This window comes from Arachis stenosperma, chromosome 5, assembly GCF_014773155.1.
Source record: "Arachis stenosperma cultivar V10309 chromosome 5, arast.V10309.gnm1.PFL2, whole genome shotgun sequence".
Lineage (NCBI taxonomy): Eukaryota > Viridiplantae > Streptophyta > Magnoliopsida > Fabales > Fabaceae > Arachis > Arachis stenosperma.
Genome location: NC_080381.1, coordinates 9750566 through 9773108, shown reverse-complemented (window position 1 = coordinate 9773108; position 22543 = coordinate 9750566). Strand labels below are relative to the sequence as shown.

The following is a 22543-nucleotide window of genomic DNA, read 5'->3' as shown; positions in this document are numbered from 1 at the left end:
TAAATATAATAATTACCAAAATAATTAATTTAAAAAAATATTTACTGATTTAAACGAGATAACATTGTATATATCTCGTTTACAGTGTAAATGAGATGAGACACGTTAGCTGCACCGCAGCTATCTCGTTTACACTATAAACGAGATAAAGTCTGACCGCACTTATAAGTATAAGTTGTTTACAGCATGTGTTTGGGTCCCATTTTGACTTAGTCAACCTCTTTCTCCCCTCTTTTAACCCTTTCCTATTATATTTGAGATTAATACGGTGATGGCACGCCAGGCAGAGAACGACAGAGATATCAACAGACTGAACGAGACGTCGCATTACGCCAGGGCGGCCGACTTCGAAGTTAGTTGCGTTCTGTTTGGTTAATCTAAGTATGTGGACATTGTTAGGGTAGTCCCATAGTGACAAGCATTGAGTAAAATGCTTTAGGGATTGGTCTGTAGGATGAATTTAGAACTGTATTTGCTTGTGTAAGATTGTTATGACTTAATTAGGATTTGTTTACTGGCATATGTAATTTAGAGACATGTGTAGACTAGAAACATGGAAGTATGTTTTTAAGTAGAAGTAGCTCTAGGTTCTTAAGTAGACTACAAAAATTTATGATTATCTCTTTATAAGTTAATTTTTTTTATTCCGCAGATGCTTCGCCTTCTACTACCCTAGGGGTGGATTGTAGTTATGTATATTGTTATTTATGATGGTGTTCTTTCTTATAAATATTTTCATATACCTTATTGGCATAGTTAAGAAAAATACAAAAATATCATAAAGTAACACTAAATCATAAAATATTGCATTCAAAGTTAAAATATAACACATCCAAAGTTACTAGAACATAAAATATCACACTACCAAAAAAACACCAACACATGCCAACTACAGTAAACCTAGAAGCATTGTACGACCTAGGCATCTCCCGTGGGCTGATTAGGACATCCCCTTCTTGAATGACCGTCTTGCCTACAGAGGTCATCCCACTTCTAATGAGGTATCTCTTGCCCTCGACTGACTTGAACCGAGTTATGAAATTCGCAGTCATGTGTCAGATGCAGTAAGCATGGAAGGCTCTTGGGAGATGCCAACCACTATCATTGGAGCTTAGCGCAGCCTTAATGACCTAAGATCTGTCGGAGATAACCAACAGGCCGTCTTGTGGGGTGATGTGGCATCTCAGATTAGTAAGAAAGAATGACCACGACTCGGTGCTCTCGGACTCTACAATGGCAAAAACAATAGATAGGATGTTGCTATTCCCATCTTGCGCCACCGCAATAAGCAACACTCCACCGTACCTGTCATATAGATGCGTACCGTCTACATAGACAAAGGACTTGCAATGCTTGAAGGTCTCGACACATGACAGGAAAACCCAAAATACCTTGTTGAATATACTGCAGTCGCGTACTAGGAGGTGTCCATTGTAGAACGGTTTGATGCGTAGGTAACAAATGGTACCAGAAAAACAGCTCTGCAGTGCCTAAAGCAGCTTCGGCACCTTATTGTACGACTTTTTCCAATCCCCGTATATCTGTGCAATTGCCTTCTGCTTGGCCATCCACATCTTTTTGTAGAATGGTTTGAAGTGATAGCTTGCTTGGACTGCACCTTGCAAAACCGGAATGCTTACAGAGGGGTTGGACTGAATCAACTGCAAGATGACCTTGCAGATCAGACTGCTGTCTAACTGACAATGGTCTTGAGACATGGCGGGTGCTAGACAACTATGCACTTCACCAACCATCCGAACCTCCCTGAATACAACAAAACAGTATTACTTTAGCCATGTCGTACACCTACTTAATATATCGTACAGAAGTACTGAAAAACGCAACTAAATTTAAGCTTACCAGTACCCGAGGTTCTATCGAAGGGCCACACGGAGGCTCCATTGACACCCATTCTCAGCTTGACGGCACTGCACATAGTAATTTAACCGGTCTGATCCGATCACCCGGTACTCCGCACTCCTGCGAATACTGTAGTTCTTCACACCCTGAAGCACTGCCTCTTGGCTTCTAAACTTGTGGCTGACCCAAACTCTACACCGCCGTCTTGGAGGCAGGACATAGCGCACCACAGTCTGGACAGGTGTCTCCGGAACACACTCATCCTCATCCCTACCATCGGACGAGTCGCTGTCTACATTGTCCGCCACGTAATCCTCGTCCGACTCCTCCTCACCTTCCTCTGCCTCATCCACTAGAATGGCGACATGAATGGGCGGCGGTGCGAGAGGTCGGTCATCCTATACACAGGTCGAGTGTACGGAACTCCCACCACCATGACCTTCCCATGGATCTCGAACATCAGTCGCACATGCTCGTCCCCTTGAAGTCGGAATAGTCAAAATCGGAAGACTCCGTTACCCATGGGTGCCAGAAACCTATACGCCACCCTTCCGATTTTTCTCGCTTGTGTTCCCCCCAACTTGCTCTATATCAAACTCTTCAAATCCGACAACGTTTTCACATGCTGAGTGCGAAACAATATCGGATCCTCACACTCACATGTCACTCCGTTGTCGCCATTTCTCGTACGACAATTTGGATAAACAAACACAACTATGTATGGACTATTACTGGCCATTAATGCCTTGTATTCGTGAGAAATATGAGACACAAAAAAGATAAAAAAAATTTGTAAGAAATACCAAGTGTTAGACATCCTTTTATAGCTGCTGCGATTGTCTTCTATATATCTTGTTTACAGTGTAAATAAAATATGACTTAAAAATAAAAACGATAAATATTTTTTAAATTATTTATTTCGATAATTATTATATTTATTTTATTTACTTAAATAAAAAAATTCATATATCTTATAGTAGGATCTGTATTGACGAGTCCATAAAATATACTTGGCCAAATCTTGACCAATGCGAAAATTTGTAGAAAATTTTAAAATAGAAACATGCCACACACGAGAGAGAATAGTGAAATGATCAAAATGCCCCTCATTGATTATTAATTATAACAACATATAATGATATAATGCATAAATAATGTAATAGTGTTAGGCTAGTCAACTATAGAGCTGGCTTTATTATTTTCACAGCGCCCACAAAACGAAGAATCTTCGCAAAAGCATTAAACTAATCAAATTGGTAGAATAGGATCGATTAATTAATTTACATTTCGCCGCGTTAAGTACGGAATCCAAAGATTCGCGTATGAACATAACTACATAAGTACTTAACCACCCCCCAAAAACAACAATTTTTTAAAAGATAAGTCTCTACTTTTCGCACCTCAAAGACCCTTTATTGTTCGGACACCTCCCCCCCTAAATCAATTTTTAACTCATTTCTTTTGTCCTCATCCAACCTTGAACCCTCCTTTAATTTATTCTCTTCAAATTAAACAAAAAAATATTAAATATTCGGTAGATTTTATTATTTATAGTTAATAATTAATTATTAATATTTAAAAATATGAATTAAAAATATATTATTAAATTATTAGACTAAAAATATTAAATTAATAACAAAAAAATAAATTTTATTAATTTTCTAACATTTTTTTTAAACAGTATTAAATTGGTAGTGTGTGTGGAGTGTCCATAATTTTTGTATGGATTTTATTAATTAGTGTCTTAAGTTATATCACTAATACTCAAATTTTGTGCTATTAATTAGTATATCTTTGTTTCACCTAACGTTGTTATATTTAACCCTTTAAAAATCCAAAATAAAATATCCTAAAATTATAGGTATGCTAATTTTTTTTTCAAGCATGGTGAATTCGTCTGAGTTGACTTTCTTTTTGGATTGTTGTTTTAAGGACATGGGTGAGCAATCAAATTTTAGGGTAACAATAAATTTTGATGAAAGTTTTTTTTAATAGTTTTATTTGGATTTTTATAGGGTTAATTTCATTATAAAAAAAAATATATCAATATTCATTAAGCGAGTGAAACATGTATTAAGAGTACAAAATTTGAATATTAGGCATGTAACTAATGCCTGCTAATATTACTCTTTTTAACATTTTAGTAACTATTAAGAGAAGTGTGTGAGTGGGACACATTACGCGACGGCCCGAATCCGAGTGACGGAATCTTTTTGTCGTGAATCTGAATTTGAAGTTATCTTTTTATATTATAAATAAAAATAAATAAATAAATGAATCTATATCCTCTTTGGCTATGGCCTATGCTCCTCTTCGTTATTAGTGGAAGAAGTGAAGAAGTGGTTATTGGTAACAGAAAAAGGAAAAGAAAAAGAAAAGAAGGCACAGTAATATTATTATGGAGCTGAGCTTGGATTTGAGTTTGTCCTTTGTCCCAAAGACCATATCAATGTTCTTGGGCGATGTTTCTCGGAGCACACAAATCTCTGACAAATTGGCCATGCTTGATGATTTCCTCAACCGATTGGAGGATGAGATGACTAAGATCCACGCCTTCAAACGTGAGCTTCCCCTTTGCATGCTCCTCGTCACCGATGGTCTCTCTTCTTTCTTCTTTTTTTTTTTCCCCTTTTAATTGCATCTTTACTTTTCATAATTCATAGATTCTTAGAGTTCTTTTCTTTGTGACATGCAGCTATAACAAGATTGAAGGAGGAAAAGCTTCGCTGTATGGGAATGCAAGATCCACAACCTCTCACCACTCAAGAACCACATCATAATAATAACAACTGGATGACTTCACTTCAGCTATGGAGCACTCAAACCAAATCGGTAACTATTTCTTTTTTTTTTTCCAACTCGATAAAGAGGAAAATGTTTATCTTCTTAATTTATCATCCTAAACATCTTCTTAATGATTGTATGAATGATGGATTAATTGTTTTCCAAGATTCTAAGACATTTACTGAATTTAATTTTTATTCCATTTAGTATCTAGAAGAATGTTTGAGATGAATTTTAGGGTCCTCTTTCACCACTTGTCCAAATAAGATGAAATTTATGTTTTGTTTGTTTGTTTGTTTGTTTTCGCTTTGTACCTTGTAATGGCAGAGGTGTGAAGAAGATTGTTCTGTGCCAGAGAACCCAATCAAGAGAAGGGAGAACAAGAACAGAAGTGGAGGAGGAGGAGGAGTTGCATTGTTGAATGGGAACTCAAAGGAGGTTTCGAAAGTTCCTAGCTTTAGTTTGATGACCACTACTCCAGCACCTGAACTGAAAAGTAGCAGTTCCAAGAGTAATTCTTCTTCTCTGTTCATGAATCGTGTTGAGATTCAAGCCCAACAATCTCAGAATCCTAGGAAACAAAGGCGATGCTGGTCACCGGAGCTTCACCGGCGTTTCGTCAATGCTCTCCAACAACTTGGAGGAGCACAAGGTAGTTCAAAATTATTCATTAAGGCATAGTTGTATGTTATTAATGAAAATTGGGTGAGAATGTGAGATAGGGTCCTCTTTTTTAGGAGTGTAACATCCATAACATCAGCAATAGTAGATGTCTTGATGATTTATAATTTGGGAATCTTACTTCCCCAATCTAGTACTGAAATTGCAACCTAGAAATTTGGGATATTTAACTTAACAGATTAAAACTTTCACGACTGAGTATGTTGTTTTCCAAAGTGAATCTTATCTGCTTAATTCAACTTGAAATTTGAACAGAATTATGGGTAGCATGTGCCTAATTAATTGGTTTTGTTATATGATTATATTGTGTTGCAGTGGCCACTCCTAAGCAGATAAGGGAACTGATGCAGGTGGAAAGCCTAACAAACGATGAAGTCAAAAGTCACTTACAAGTGAGTGTTAAACTGTTAATCTTATTTGTACTTTATAATTGGCCATTATTCATATATCCTATTTTCTGACCCATTATTTTGTTCATGTTATAAATTTGTGGTTGATTTTATTCAGAAGTACAGACTTCATGTTAGAAAATTCCCAGTTTCATCTTCAGCTGAGCATGATGCTAATAATAATAATATTGATGATGATGATGAGGATGATCTATGGGAAATGAAGAAGAAAGATCAATGTGGAAAAGGGAACAAAAATTCATCATCACAATCACAATCTGGTTCACCACAGGGTCCTCTACTATTAGCAGGTTCAGTTAAGGGACTCTCAAGCATGGATGCAGATGATGAGCACTCAGATTGCCGCAATTGGAAAGCTGCTATTCACCACCAACCGCCAGAATCTGATAATCACAGCCGCTAAAAATTTTGCAGACAAATATAATATAGTCATAATAATACATAAGTTGAGACCCCCCGGATTTGACTAAGAAAAGAATAATAGTCTAACATATAGAATTATTATACAAGGGAGCATGAGATTTTGCAGATCTTTTAGGCTTTTTTTTTTTTTTTAATTTTAATTGTGTTTTGGTCTGCGGTGTTGAATTTTTGTCAAATCCATTTTGTTATGATTGAGGGTATTGAGGGGACATAGAAAATTATATACTGGTGTTGTAAGTTGTGAGTTGCAACCATATCCCTGCATTGGAATATTGATAGGGAAAATTGGCTCAGCATTTTGGTGGATATTATTGCCAGGCCACAAGAGTGTCAGAATTTTTGCGGCAGCATATATATCACTTGTCATTTGTCAAGACTCAAGAATGGCCTCTTATACAGACATAATCCATGTTGCTTGTTATTTTCTTCTAAGCATCGATTCTCGTAACATATATAATGCCATTGTTTTCTCTACCAATCAAGGTCACTGCACACTTTTCAAATTTCTTGTTTAATTATGGTCATTTCTTCTGCAAGCTTTAGCTAATTTAGGAAACAATTGATTCTACTTTATTTTTTCAAAAGTGTCTCTTATTTTTTGTAGTTAACATATGTTTTAAGCGTATATATTAAGATTATTATTAATAAAAATATATTAAAAATTTAAATTTTTTTATAAAAAAATTAATTGGTAATTTTAATCTATATTTTAGCTAAATTCTTTTGTTTTTTTTTTAAATATCAATTTAGGTAAAATTAATTATTGTATTCAGATTTCAATAACTCATTAATTAATTTATACCTATCATATTTTAAGTATTTATTGAAAATAAAATATTAACAGAGATTATACTTGTAAAAGAAAAAGATGCGTTGTATTTAATAAAATATATTTTTTCTATTTCTCTCTCAATTTATTAATATATTTAATAAAACTTAGTGATTGTTTTGGCTAGTAATTTATTTTATTTATTTTGTCTCTAGCAAGTAATTAAGAGGGACTGTTAATTTAAGAAAGAGAATAATACAATGCTGCTTTTGTTTTCTCTATTTATTATTATTATTATTATTATTGTTGTTGTTGTTGTTGGCGGCCTTATGACTGATCACAGCCCGAAAAAGCAAACCCACACTACTCAAACCCAACAACCCTAAACCTTAAGCTTAAGCCACACCACGTGGGATACAGGAAGGGATAACATGTCGGGTCGGGTATAACGGGTCGGTTTGAGGGGGCATGAATCTCTGTTCTGGACTTGGGCTGGTCTGTTGGCCCGGGTCCCCGTCCAAAAAAAAGTCACACCACGTGTTGTCTAATTTATTGGGTACCTAAAAATTTTTGTCCTCTTGGGCTTAGGCCCCATTACCATACCAAAATATATTTATTGCGTACCTAGAATTAGGATTGTCCAATTTATTGATAAAAAAAAAAAGCACACCACGTCACCACCCTACAATGTCCGAAGACAGTAAAGAAGAAAAGAAAAAATTTCGCAGTATCCGACCCGAACCCGTCCCAAAAAACCCGGTCAAAAAAAAAGTAAAAGGCCACCCTTGGTCTGACACCCCCACCCTCTACCATTTCTAACCTGTCCCGCCGCACCGTCCTCCACCACCGCCATTGCATAATTGGCTGCGTAGGAAGTAAATATGAAAGAACTTGTAACTATCCAAGTCGGCGATTTTGCCCAATTACGTTGGCTCTCACTTTTGGAACTTTCAGGTTTCACTTCCTACTCGATCCCTTCCCTATGCTAATATCATTTTCTATTTAATATACTTTCATGTTGATTTATGATTTTTAATGCCTTTTTAGTTAAGCGAGTGTGTTTTTGCATTTATTGCTGTTTATTATTGAAAAGAGTGAAATTTTGTTAAGTGAGAATCTTTCAGCTACGACGATTCATTCGGAAGCTTCGGTTCAACATGTAGTCAGTAAAATACTTCGTTTGATTATGCTATGCGATCAAACTTATTGTCTCTTCCTTTTCAATTTGTAGTCAATGGAGTTGTTATTACTACTTTTGCTTGTTGTGAGCAATACAACATTTTTGTTACTTTTATGAAGATCATGGCATGTCTAAAATTTTCAGTGAGCATTTTAATACCCCCACCAAAACACCACCACCACAAAAAAAAAAAGGTGCCATTCATTTATCTGTGTCTACTCCTTTCATTTTCTTGTTAGAGCTATTTGTCTCAAACATTTTGCTAGCATTGTAGCATTCTTTTAAGAAAATTTTGTCTGATCAAAATTGTGTTGGTAGAAGATTTAATGAGATCACTACATGTACCTATTCTCATGACACGAATACAAATGAGTATCAGTTAATTCAGTTGCGTTATGATTAACTAATAGATTAGTGTCTAGTTGGCATATTTTAGCTGTGGGAAAGGAAAATGGCAATGGGATGATATGAATATGTGGATAAAAGTCATTCGAGTTTCAACTAATACTCACACTATGCTACTCCAATATCTGCAGGGCATTCTTACATTCACTCCTCGCCTACTTTCAATAAACATGAGAGGTACTTGACGTTGTCATGATGATATCTATTAGTGAAAAATATTTAGCATAATATTAATTCTTTATGCTTTTATTGTTCTTCCTGGTGCAAAAATGAAACGTCATTCCTTCCCCATTTCCTACTGCATATGTTTTTACACTTTGTGTTGACTTTTTCAGGTTCACTCGGATCTTTGAGCTCACATGGTACATTATATAAGGAGATTACCTCCTCTCCATCAGATGTTGTTACCTGGTGAGACCTTTCCATCTATGTCTGTATGAGAAAACTCAGATTTTATAAGGATGAATAAAAATAAAAAATGGAAATTTTCTACAAATATCTAGCTTGAGCCTTTTGGTGCTCTGTTCACTTGCTGCTTGCCTGTTTTATTCGACATGAAACCTACTTCATCAGTTATATTTAATTATTTATCATAAATCTTTAGTTTAAATTTTGTTTATGTGCTGAGCGTCTATAGACCAATGCGCAGGACAGGTAAGGTTTCCACCCAGGCCTCTGAATCTCATAAGAAAAATTTGTTTCTACAAAGACTGTATGAGGAGGAGGAAAATTTGATTCTGGCTAATGACATTAGTAGTTCAAGCAATGGTTCTCAAAACGAGTATCAGGATAAGGATGTAGTTGAAAGTCTAGAAAATGGTGCAGAGTTTTGGACAGATTACTCAAAAGTACATTATCACCTCCGGAGTGTCTATGAATTAAATGGAGTTTGAATAGATACTGAGGACTTCAACAATTACGGAATTGGAAACGATTCCTTTTCTTGGGCTTTGCAAGGGGAAGAAATTAGTGATAGGCTACGATTTTTTATTGGAGTGTGATCATATACAGGTATACTACCACTGCTTTTGTGTCTTGTAGTTGTTGGTTTTAGGGGATGTTCCTCTTATATCTTTAACCCTTTTAGTGAAGCAATATCTTTTGGTATCTACTATGTTACCATTCAATTCACTTTTCATTTTCTTTGATTTCTTTTCCATATATATGGACCCATTTTCTCTTATGGCATGTATTTAGGAAAATATTATATTTAATGAACAAAGCTACTAATTTCAAGGCCTATTGTTCTACCCAATATTGCAGGAACTTGAACAGAAATTGTTACCAGAAATAGTAATGGCTATGTAGAAAATATTAGTGCAATAGTTTTTGGTTATCCCACTTTTCGTGTTCCTCTATGTAAATTTTGGTTTGGGATTTTTCAATCAATGGTTATTATTGGTATGATGACTCGAAGCATAGTGTTTGAATTTTGATCTAACCATAATCTTCATCTATTAGGTCTTGGGGGAACAATCATTTTGGTTTGATTTGTCTTAAACAAGTTCAAATTTTTGGCAGGGCTTTCAATTTGTTGTTGACGACTCTAGAGGATTCTCTGCTGTGGCTGAAGAGTTTTTAGAGAATATTGTAGATAAATATACAAATACTCCTGTTTTGCTGTATGCTGTCCAAGGCCATCGTGCATGCACAAGTCTTCAGAGCAAGAAGCCTACAGTCTTGGAGGTAGGGGTGGCAAACGGTCCTAAACCTGCTGAGTCGACCCGTATAACCCGTCAAAAAAGGCGGGACTGGATGGAAAATTGAGACCGCCACACATCAAAAGCCCGCCTAACCCGTCCCACTTAAACCGTGAGTTTTGGCGGGACGCGGCGGGCTTCCCCACTGGGCTTAGAGTTTTTTGAAGATGTTCTAATTTAGTATTTTGGATTATGTTTACGCTTAATTGATTATGTTCTAAACTTGTAGATGTTTAATTATATGTTTTGGACAATATTTATTTTACTTTGGACAATGTTGGTTTTATTATTTTGTTTCAAAAAACTTGGTTTATGATTACGTTTATTACATATTTATAATTATAAAGACTTTAATGTTTGTGAATTTAGAAATTATAATTTTTTTGTCTTTAGAAATTATAAATTTATTAAAATGATTGTGAAATTATATATATTATTTAATACTTAATAGTAAAAAAAGAGATTTGGCGGGTTTGGTCCGTCAACCCGTTATTAGGCGGGCCGGGATGAGATTTCAGGACTGTCTCATTAGCCGGGACGGGGCGGCCTTTTGGCAGGGTGGGCTTCTCCCCTTACCCCCCTTACTTGGAGGATCTTCACGATGCTGTATCATTTTCAAGACTGTTATCCTACTCTAAACTTATTGTGCCTCTAGGTCTGTCCTCTTTGAGTAAAAGTAATATTCTCTTTAGTGAATTTATCACGTTTGACAACTCATTAGTCAACACGCTTCTTTGGTAATTGGCAGAAAGAGCTGATGTTTAACATTCTGATTAGCTGGTTAGATGTTTCTACAGTCCTGAATTTTATCTAAATTATGCTTTTAGTGTTGATACAATTTGCCTCACTGATAGTGTTGGTGTTGGCTTGCAGAAACATGGCTAGTACTGTTATTCACTTCTTCTGAACCTTTTTTTTATATAATTTCACAGGTAAAGTTTCTAAATTCCTCCACATTGAAGATGAGAAACATTACCATTCAAGTGCAATTTATGCTGCTGCACTACACTCCATTAATCTTTCTTTTAGAATGGAGCCAGTTGGCCTGCATGCGCATTTTTAGTAGTTTTTAATTATTATTTTTTTAAATAGTGGTAGTGATTTAGTGCTTTTATTAAAAATTTCATGCTTTTAATCTATGTTATTAACATTTCTTTTCTTAAATTTAAGATAGAGACTATCCTTGCTTTAATTAAGATTTTTAGTGTTTTGATCATGCTTTTTGAAGTTGTTTTATACTTTGATAAGTATAGAAAATGAAACAAAAATCAAAAGAATAAAAGAGGAAGCCAAAGACACGCTTTGGAAGAAAGGACACGCTTTAAAAGCTTAGAATACAATTTTTCAAATTCAAAAGTTAAACCTAAAAGCTTTGCCGTCCAGCGTGGTGATCCTGGCGTCCAACGGCATTTGTGTGTACGCACAAGTGGCGATTTCAGCAATGTCATGCGTACACATGACCCCCCGTTTCATGTCTTATGCCAGTTTTGTGACATCCTACGCTGAAGCAAAACAGAAGCATCATTTGGGCCATGAAATTGGAGCAATGTTGCAAGCGTTCCACGTCCCTTACTTGGCGTGCCACAGCAAGTAAATAGAGGCCAATTTGGGTAGTCTTTGAAAAGCAAATGTCATTAAACCTCAACTTCAATTTTCTCATTCGTTACTCCACTCTCCAAACTTTCAAATGAATCAAGCCCAAAAGACAAATTCAATTTAATCTTGAATTTAATGTAATTTGAATTTCATTTGAATTTGTAATTTAGATAGATTATAAATTGAGGAAGAAGGGCACATTTTGGGGGATCTCACTCTCAGATCTCTTCCTCCATTCTTCTCCTATTGTTACCTTTGACATTTTGTAAGCCATGAGTGGTTAATTTCCTTTTTCATTGGAAAAAGAGGTTTATTGAATTTAATGGATCAATTTTGATTTACTCTTCATCTTAAATTTATCTTTTATTTGCTTCTTTAGAATGAATTTTTGTTCTTCATTCTAAGGATTCAAATCTATTGAGAGAGAGTTTGAATCCCACTTAAATTCTCTAAAAACTTGAAAGAGGGATTATAGAATTGAGCTTGAAGATCTTTCTCCCAACTCTTGTGAATTTGGGTTTGGAATTGATATGTGACATGTAATCAACCCATAACTTGATTCATGAAATTGTGCGACTCTAAATCAGAGACCAATCTTCATCTCTTCTCATAAGCAATTAGATCAAGACGTGACAATTGATCAAGTTAAAAAAGATTGAATTATCAACACATTAGAATTTAATCACTTATGATTTGTCAAGAGATCAATGATTACATGATTGAAGTGGAGATGAAAACCTATTTGATCAAGAGAATTCAATATATTTGCACCCCAATGATCTTCTCTTATTCTTTTATTCCCTTTCTTTATTAATTGCTTTCAATTAATGCTCATTTACATTGCTTTCTTTACATTCTTGCAATTTACTTTTTCAGTATTTACATTTTAGCAATTTAAATTTTTAACAATTTACATTTATACTCTTTATTTTCAAGTCATTTTTTACTTTCATTTACTTATTGCTTAAGTCATTTACATTTCACATTTCTATTATCAATTGTTCATCATCATACTGTGAATTGCTTGACTAGAATACACAATCAATTATTGTTTTGATTAATTCCTTAATTCTCGTGGGATCGACACTCACTCACCATGAGTTTATTACTTGGTACAACTCGGTGCACTTTTCGGTAGTTATGCAAAATTGTAAAATTTTGTATCAAGTTTTTGGCGCTATTGTTGGGGATTAACGGTAATTAATAAACTACTGGTTGATTGATTATCCAGATTAGGCACATTTCCTTTCTTGTTTTAGTCATTTATTTGCTTTTACTTTTTCGTTTCTTTAGTCCTTTAATTGTTTGTGTTATTGCCTAACTTGAAATTTTTTTTTAAAATTTCTTTTCTTTTGTTATTTTCTTTGTGTACATGCGAGAAAATCAAGAAGAGGAACCTCTCCTCTTTGATTTCGAATTTGAAAGAACTCTCTGGAGGATAAGAAAAGAGGCAAGAAACAAAAAAGTGCTAGAAGAAGGTGGGGGACCCTCAGACACAATTCTTGCAGAACCTCACAACAACAATGAACTTAATGGTGCTTCACATGCTAGGAAGACATTAGGATCATATACTACTCCTGATCCGGGAAATTGTGGGTGTAGTATTTTAACCCCAAATGTCAATGCCAATAATTTTAAACTTAAAACTTCCATTGATCACTCTTGTTCAACAAAATTGTCAATTTGGAGGAAGTCTCCAGGAGGACCCAAACCAACACATTTTAAACTTCATCCGAATTTGTGATATGGTGAAAGCAAATGGAGTGTCAATTGAAGCATATAGACTCCTCTTATTCCTATTCTCTCTCAGAGATAGAGCCGCACAATAGTTGGAGTCACACCCAAAAGAAAGCATTGTCACATTGAAAAACTTAGTTAGCAAATTTTTAACTAAGTTCTTTCCACTTCAAATATTGATAAAATTGAGAACAGATGTGCAAATTTTTAGGCAACTTGAAAGAGAATCTTTATATGAGACTTGGAAAAGATACAAAGAGATGTTGAGTAGATGTCCACCAAATATGTTTGCGGATTGGATCCAACTACAAATCTTCTAAGGTGGAATTACTCAAATCTCAAGAAATTCATTGGATAATTCATCAGGGAGATCATTACACATGAAGACTCCTAGTGAAGCTATGGAACTCATTGACATTGTTGCAAATAATCAATACCTCTACTCTTCAGAGAGGAATATGAACACAAAAAGAGGAGTGATGAAATTAGAAACTCTTGATCAAAATAAAATAATGTCTCAACAACTCTCCAGACTCACTAAGCAAATGAGAGGAATGCAAGTCTCTGCCATCAACACGCAAAACTCATTGTATGACATGAATGGAGAGAATCAATTTGGTAAAAATTTTTGACTCATTCAATACTAATCAATCACAAGTAGAGCAAGTCAATTTTATGGGAAACTCCTCTAAGACACAACAAAATATCCATACTCCAAAACATATAATCTTGGATGGAAGAACCATCCTAATTTTGAGTAAGAAAACCAACAAAATCAAGACCAAAGAAGCCACAATTTCAACCATACAAACAATTCTAACTTCTAACCAAACACTCAAAACCACTTTTAAAATCCACAAAATATCCCCTTTCAATTCTTCAAACAATTCTTACCAACCACAACCACAACCCACACAACCTTCTCAAGATTCCTAAAGACTCTCTAATCTTGAACTTATCCTAGAAAAATTTATGGAAGAAACAAAGTCTAATTTTCAAAATCAAGATACTTCACTCAAAAAATTAGAAATACAAATTGGCCAAATTGCTCAACAATTAGAAAAACCCACCAACATTTTTTCAAGTGATACTGAGGATAATCTAAGGGAGGAATGCAAGGCAATCATGTTGAGAAGTGGAAGAGTGGTGGAGAAAGAAGCCACTTATCATGAAGTGCACAATGAAAAAGCTTTAAAAGAGGAATTGAGGAGCAAAAACAAGAACAAGAAGCTTCCACACAAAGTAACACACCCAATGAAAAAAGAAGCAGTGGAAGCATACAAATAAAAAATTTCATATCCTCAAAAATTCAAGAGGAAGATTAAAGAGAAGCAATACTCCAAATTTTTAGAGATATTTAAGACACTCCATATCAACATTTCTTTCATAGAAGCACTTGAACAAATGTCAATGTATGCCAAATTTATGAAGAAATTGTTATCAAAGAAGAGATTCTTGAAAGGAGGACAAACTATGGTCATGATTAAGGAGTGTAGTGCCATAATAAAAAAGGACTTGCCAAAGAAGAAGAAAGATTTAGGGAGCTTCCAAATTCTCTGTACCATTGAAAACATAATATTTTTGAAAGAGTATTATGCGACATTGGTGCAAGTATCAACTTAATGTCTCTCTTTGTAATGAAAAAGCTCTAAATCTATGAATTAAAACTAACAAAAATTATCCTTCAATTGGGCTGACAGATCCATGAAGCAAGCACATGGGGTTGTGAAAAATATTTTAGTGAAAGTAGAAAAACTCTTCCTTCCAACTGATTTTGTTATCCTTGATATGGAAGAAGACTATAACACTCACCACTATTTTGGGAAGGCCCTTTTTGGCTACTGAAAGAGAGAATTGATAATAAGAGTGCTTGATGAACACTTGGTGTTCTATGTTTTCAAAACTATGCATGAGTCCAATCATGAGGAGAATTGTATGAAGATTGACTCCAGGAATTCAAACTTAAAGGAGACACCTAATGAATCACTTCAAAAGCTACCACTCCCATGCTTGAAAGAGAGCAAAGAAGTAGAACTGAAACAACAAATAGGGATCCTTGGAGTCAAAAAGAATTTACAACCAAAACCTTCATTTGTGACAACCAACAAGATTTCTCCTGACATTGAGCCTAAGATTGGCACTGAGTGTGAACCACCACCACCAAAATGGAAATAAAAGACTCTAAACAAAGTATCTAGAGGGTGAAAAAATAAAAAGATCTTTACTGAAGATTTTTCACTAGGAGATAAGGTGATGCTAGTTTACCAACCAAGAGAGTCTTCTTCGCATTTTTCTAGATATTACACAGTCAACAAGATTCTTTTTCTTGAGCATGTTGAGATCATTAAAGAAGACACTAGAAGGAAGTTCACAGTGAGAAAGAAGAAATTGAGGCACTGTAATCATTATCCACCATAATAAAGATCAACCGTCAAGTTAGTGATATTAAAAAAACGTTTATTGAGAGACAATCCAACCATAATATTCTTTGATTTTGTTGTTAATTCTTAGTTTTTATTAATCTTCTGTTTTTACTGTTAAAGGATGCATGCATAAAGAAAATAAGTATTTAGAAACCAAGATTTTTAACCATAGGAGGGGCTAAGTTGAGGTGTTCCTCAACCATGCAATAAAAAAAATAAGTTGATGTTTGAATGCTTGAGCATTGCATTTCATGAAAAATGGTTTGGTGAAAGAATTTTGCCTTTTGGGTTCAAGCAAGAAACAAATTTGGTATTGGAGCATGCATGCAATGTAACAATGCAGGGTTAGAATGATATATATATATATATATATATATTAACATGTCATGCATGCAATATAACAGTGCAGTATTAATTTTTTAATTTTCGTGGGATCGACACTCACTCATCGTGAGTTTATTACTTGCTGGTAGTTATACGAGATTGTAAAATCCCTTATCACCTATTACACCTGCATCTTCTGTCTCTGGTTCTGTTGATCTTCATGGAGTCATACAAATGTTATCGGGACAAGAAAGGCAGAATCTGGTGTCAGTTCTGGATGTTGCCATACCAGCGCCTACTTTATCTGGTACATGTGAAGTGAACTACTTTTTATTCAATCTTGATAGAACTTTATTTCATTGGTGTTATTCCTGTAATTCAGGGGAGCAGAATGAACTATCTTTGTTGGAAAATTTGCCTCCATTGACCCCTCAAATAGCAGAGGATGTTGAAGACACGCAGGCAGTTGAATGCATGACAGTTCATGGAACTCATGCATCAGGTATTGTCTATGAAGGTTACTTCATTCTCTTCCTCTCTGTTCTGTTCTTTTTGCCCCTCTCTTGTCTGTGTCTTCCAAAACAATACTGTCCAACTTAAACTGGATGAAGTAAGCATAATCGATTTTCAGTATATTCTCTGCATCTCAGCTCAACTTCATCAATGAGTAAGACTTATTGTGAACATGATTGTGATGTTGACTTCCTATTTCATTATCTGTTTTCCTCTTCTGTTGCTTCCCTAAGTTGACTTCCGATTCGGATTAGAACATATACGTTGTTCTTTTAGAGAAACCATGTGAGGAAACGTTTATAACTTTGTAAGGTCATTGCATTGGATAGTAATGATTAGAACTGTGCCTTTCGGCGATCAATTTCCCAACGTACATAGTTTTTATTTGTGTCTTGGGGGTTTTACTCACATGTATCCCACTATCCCTCTATCAAGGTAGATCTTGCTATGACACACCGTTGCAAAATAGTTTAACACCGATTATATTGCACTTCATTTGTGTTGTCTTTTAATATATGTGTAGTAATAGTAGTGGCAGTAGTAGTACTTTTGAATTTGCTCTTTCATAATTCATACTACTCAGCTCGCAATTTATGTAAATTGTCATCATGTCACTTAATGTAATAGACCAGGGAAAATACGACAACACTTGACAAAAATATACTAGTGATACTAGGGAGATAATAACACAAAGTTATTTTATTTAACTTAACCTCTATAATTATATATTTATCATATATAAAATTATCTATTAATTTCACCAATAATTAAGAAATACAAAATAAAGAAACAAATATATATGTTCTTGTAGAGGTTAAGCTTTCGAGGTATATATATCTCGCCTTAGAGGAAATTGAACTTGTTTCTTCGTCTCTAAAAGATATATACTTCGATAAAAAGAACAAGGAGGGTGGGTACCTGTAAAAGGCACTCTGACACTCAAGTCAGTATATATTTAAGAGGTATATAATAATTTTATGAATATAGAATGTTAGACATAAAATACAACTTATCATGCGGTCCTTCTTGAAATATAAAAATTGGTGCCTTTATAGGCATAGGGTTGATGAATAGAGTTGATATTATGACAGTTGGTTATTAAGTTAGAATAATGGTTATTAAAATCGTGCGTTACAAACTTAGAATGAAGGCAAATAAAGTCGAGTTATGACTCATAATGCACAATAAAAATCGAGCTATAAGGTGACAGATCACAGCCTCCAAGCTTTGTCTGCCGATCATATGATCCAGGCTAAGCTTAAAAAATAAAATGAGTTATAATTCGGTTAAAAGATAAGTGAATAATGATATGGTGAGCCCCCAAACTTAGTCGGATTATTATGTCGGCACTTATTACAAAAATAATTGAGTGGTAAGAGTCATTCAATCAACATAGTTGTGTGAGGGATAATTTTCTGCTTGAGAACAATTTTTCATGACATGCGTATAGCATTTGATTGTATGTGAACTGAAAAGTTCAGAAATATATATCCATTGACAGACGATTGTATGATTCGAGGATATAATAATTAATTGTCTTGAGAATTTTTCCGACCCACAACAACTTATTGATGAATTTCTCGCTCAAAGCAATTAGTTATTAAATATTTACAATTTATATTGAAGGTCGTATGACATGAATACGATAAATTGAGAAAATAAATATGTATAAAATCGTAACATATATTGAATAATATATATTGTAAAAGTACAGGAGTTTAAAGTAGAAAAATATATCTTGAAAGTTCATCATTGTAGAGAAGAAGACGACATATGAATGTCATACATACCAAATGTGAATTACTTAATTTTATTTGTTAATATTATAACTTTGTTTCGTAAAATCTGCATTAACTTGTTAATAAAGCGATAAAATAATTAGTCATTTAATAATATAATAAATCTTGTTTAGCTACGAGGTATATTATTTGTGCAAAAATAGTAAATTTGCATGTTTGTAACTATTTTTTGCTTAACTTTTTACATTAAACAATCAATAACATAAAATTTAATAACATAAAGCGAATTATATAATAGTTATATACAATTGATATACAATTGATTTTTTATGGAATCCAATTTTAAGATTTGAACTCATTATTACTGTCATTTAACTATATAAATGAAATTATCAAGTAATAAAAATATAATACATGATGAAATAAAAATTCAATTAACATGATTTTTATATGTCATTGTTGTAAATGAATGACTTCGTATCCTAATATAGGATGTGTCTTTCTCATTTTTTTTTTCAAAATAAAAACACAAAAATCAATGATTTTTAGTAATAGAAATAGGAAACGATGAGTATTGTCTTGCATAAATATAGATAAGAATATATATATATATATAGAGAGAGAGAGAGAGAGAGGATATATTAATTGTAAGAATGATTCAAAGTATAGAATATATATTGAGGTTTGAATATAACTAATAAATTAGTAAATATTAGTTACACAAAATATAAATGTAAAAGTATGTGTGAATAAAATATATAATTTTAGTTGTGTAAGTAGAGAACTTTGAAAAAATTAGTAAAATTGATAGGCGAGTTTGTACTCAGATTGATTAAAAACCGAGTTTCTTTTTTTCTTAGATTGATTGAAAAGAATTTGTTTTCGGATTGGTTAAAAGTCGAATTTGTTCTTGAATTGATTAAAAGCCAAGTTTTTTTTTTCCGGATTGATAAGCCGAATTTTCGCATTGGTTAAAAGCTAAGTTTATTCTCGGATCAGTTAAAAGTCGAATTTGTTCTCGGATTAATTCATTGATCATTATGACATGTGAATATGATATGTAAAAGTGAAGTAATTCGAATGTATAAAGTATATACTTTATAAAAAATTACGATAGATTAAAATTTGATAAAAGGTATTAAATAAAATCTTAAACAAGATTATTGAAATTGGTTCAAAAATTTGAATGTAATTCAAGTTTTATGAACCTGAGGGGAGTAGGAATTATTTTACTCGTCCCAATTGTTCTTGTAGAGGTTGAATTTCCGAGGTATATCTCGCCTTAGAGGAAATTGAACTTGTCTCTTTGTCTCCAAAGGATGTATACTATGGCAAGAAGATCACGAATGGTGGGAACCTTGTAAAAGGCACTTCGACGCTCAGTGACGGACCTAGAAAATTTTAAAAGTGGGGGCAAAAATATATATACTAAAATAAATTTTGTTAAATATTATTAATTATATAGAGATATAAAAATTAATGAGTTAGTGAACACTTTCATTCTTAAAATACTATTCATTATATATAATTTATAAAAAAATAATTTTTATTTCTAAAACTTTAACTTAAAATATTTTAATTAAATTATAAATACCTTATAATCCTAACTAATTTTGTATACACATTTAATAATAAAAGACTGAATTAATTGGTATATTAGCACCTAATGATACACTAATATTTATAATTTGAAACTAGAATTATATATAAATACTAAAAAAATTAAATCTGTATACAAAAAGTATGTTTATATAAAATAATAGAAACATAATTCACTATTTTTTCTTTCTTTCTTTTTAAAATAATTAAATTTGTTATATATTTTTTAATTTAATTTTGATATAATGTTAGATGAAAAATTTTATACATCTGTTTAATTATGTATTGTAATTAAAATATTTTTTTATTACTATTTCTAAAAATAAAAAATATATTCTAAATTAGTAAATTAATCAATTTATTTTAAAATTTTATACGCAACATAGGTACATATAATAAAACAAAAGATAAAAAATAAGTAATAAAAATGAATAAATCGAAAATAAAATAAAATATATAAAGTCACGAAGAAAATAAAATATTAGATTAATACCTAAACTACAATTGTTTGAATTAAAATTTACAATTGAAAATATCAAAAAGAGAAATACTGGAATTAAAAGATACATAGGTCATGGAAAACTATATAAAAAACATAAAAAATTTAAAATTTATTTTTTGATAAAGAGAAGATGACCACTAGATAAGGAATAGAAAAAAAGTTAAAAATATAAAAATACAAAGAGGGTTTAAGGGAATAAAGGAGTGACGACACAAGAATTAAATTTGATTAAGTTAAATAATAATCAAAATGATAGAGAAATAAAAAAAGTGAATTTGGAACTTTAGCTAATTGAGTTTAATTTATTTATAGTGGGGTCATTTAAAATTTAAAGTGGGGCATATTATATATAACTATATATTTTTTTAAAAAAATTAAAAACACTGTGGGGGCAAGTGCCCCCTCTTCTTAACTAATGGGTCCGTCCCTGTTGACGCTCAAGTTAGTATGTATTTAAGAGGTATAATAATTTTATGAATATAAAATATTAGACATGAAATACAACTTATCATATGGTCCTTCTTGAGATATAGAAATTGGTGTCTTTATAGACATAGAGTTGATAAATAGAGTTGATGTTATGACCGTTGGACATTAATTCGGAATAATGATTATTAAGATCGTCTATTAGATAGCGTTTGGAAAAGAGACAGGGATTAAGAGACTGAAACGGAGAAACAGAGACTGAAATAAGTCTTAGTATTGTGTTTAGTGTAAAGTGGGAAACTGTGACTGAAATAAGAATGAAGTTCTAATTTAATTTGTGCAAAGTGTAAAGTTGGAATTAATTAATTGAAATGGGATATTTTAGGTATAAAATGTTATTTAAGTTTCAGTCTCTGTCCTTAAAATTTTTAGTCCCCTGTGTCTTTACTTTTTGGAGGCAGTGAAATACTGAAATTTTGGAGACAAAGACTAAAATTTTAGTACCAATCTCTAAACCAACAAATATGATACTGAATCTCAGTTTCTCAATCTCTATCTTAATACATCAGAACAAATGCTACCTTACAAACTTGGAATGAAGACAAATAAAGTCAAGTTATAATTCATAATACACAATAAAAATCGAGATACAAATGACAGATCAAAATATATTTAAAAAAAAAAAGTAAATTATAGCTTCTTATGTTCAAATTATAGCTTCCAAATATTTTCCAAATGTATTTAAAAGTTGAGATGAATCATATCTTACAAGTTACAACGTACGTACTTAACAAATAATTTTCAAATTCAGCAATTAAAGTGATTTTCACTTGCAATGAGGGGCCAAGAACTTTTACTCCTTTTGTAAGCACTCATTTATGAAGTCAAGGGGAACCCATTCACTTCATTTGTGAAGGTAAACGTACAATGCACATTGTCTAAAGTTTGGTTAAATATTGCCAGTGTGACCAATCATACTAATCAAATTAAACTTCCTAATTTAATATACTAAGTTTATTCACATAAATCAATTGTGGAATAATCATACTCCCTAATTTAATATACCAAGAAGTTTAACAAATATTTTTTGCATACATTATCTTTGGAATAACATGCATTCCAATTTAAATTCTATTTTAAGCCATCGGTGATTATGCTTTTAATCAGAATCCTAAAATAAGGACTCTAAACCAGCAAAAAACTCAAGTATTTCTGCCATCCTATTTGTGACAAAGAAGAGAAAGAAGTGATGTTCATTTTCTATTTGTTGGTTTCCTCGCCTTCGATATTTATTTATGGTTCATGGATGAATATATAAATTAAACTAAAGATATATTGTTGATGTCAGAACTGAGATAGCAGACGAAGCTAAACATATATTTAGTATTTACAACCTCCACCTTGTCGTATAGTATATGTAACTCATTATTTTATGTGAAAAAATATTATGTAAAGTTGTAAACATCTATATT

The 22543-nt window shown here is 32.8% G+C and overlaps 1 protein-coding gene and 1 pseudogene across 1 annotated transcript; both read left to right on the top strand.

Annotated features, from left to right (window-relative positions):
• Positions 1-4194: 4194 nt before the first annotated feature.
• Positions 4195-6623, top strand: LOC130982729 (transcription factor HHO5-like). The gene is made up of 5 exons (XM_057906803.1): positions 4195-4457; positions 4556-4692; positions 4972-5296; positions 5641-5717; positions 5833-6623. The coding sequence occupies exons 1-5, from the start codon at positions 4259-4261 to the stop codon at positions 6136-6138; spliced, it is 1044 nt and encodes a 347-aa protein (XP_057762786.1). The 5' UTR covers positions 4195-4258; the 3' UTR covers positions 6139-6623.
• A 1067-nt stretch (positions 6624-7690) lies between these two features.
• LOC130980384 (uncharacterized) lies at positions 7691-17042 on the top strand (annotated as a pseudogene).
• The last annotated feature ends 5501 nt before the right edge of the window (positions 17043-22543 follow it).

Bases quoted from the DNA above. Each gene is read 5' to 3' on its own strand.
- LOC130982729 (XM_057906803.1), top strand. From the start codon at position 4,259: ATGGAGCTGAGCTTGGATTTGAGTTTGTCCTTTGTCCCAAAGACCATA. The intron at 4,458-4,555 runs GTCTCTCTTCTT...TGTGACATGCAG, and splicing joins CATGCTCCTCGTCACCGATG to CTATAACAAGATTGAAGGAG. The intron at 4,693-4,971 runs GTAACTATTTCT...TTGTAATGGCAG, and splicing joins GGAGCACTCAAACCAAATCG to AGGTGTGAAGAAGATTGTTC.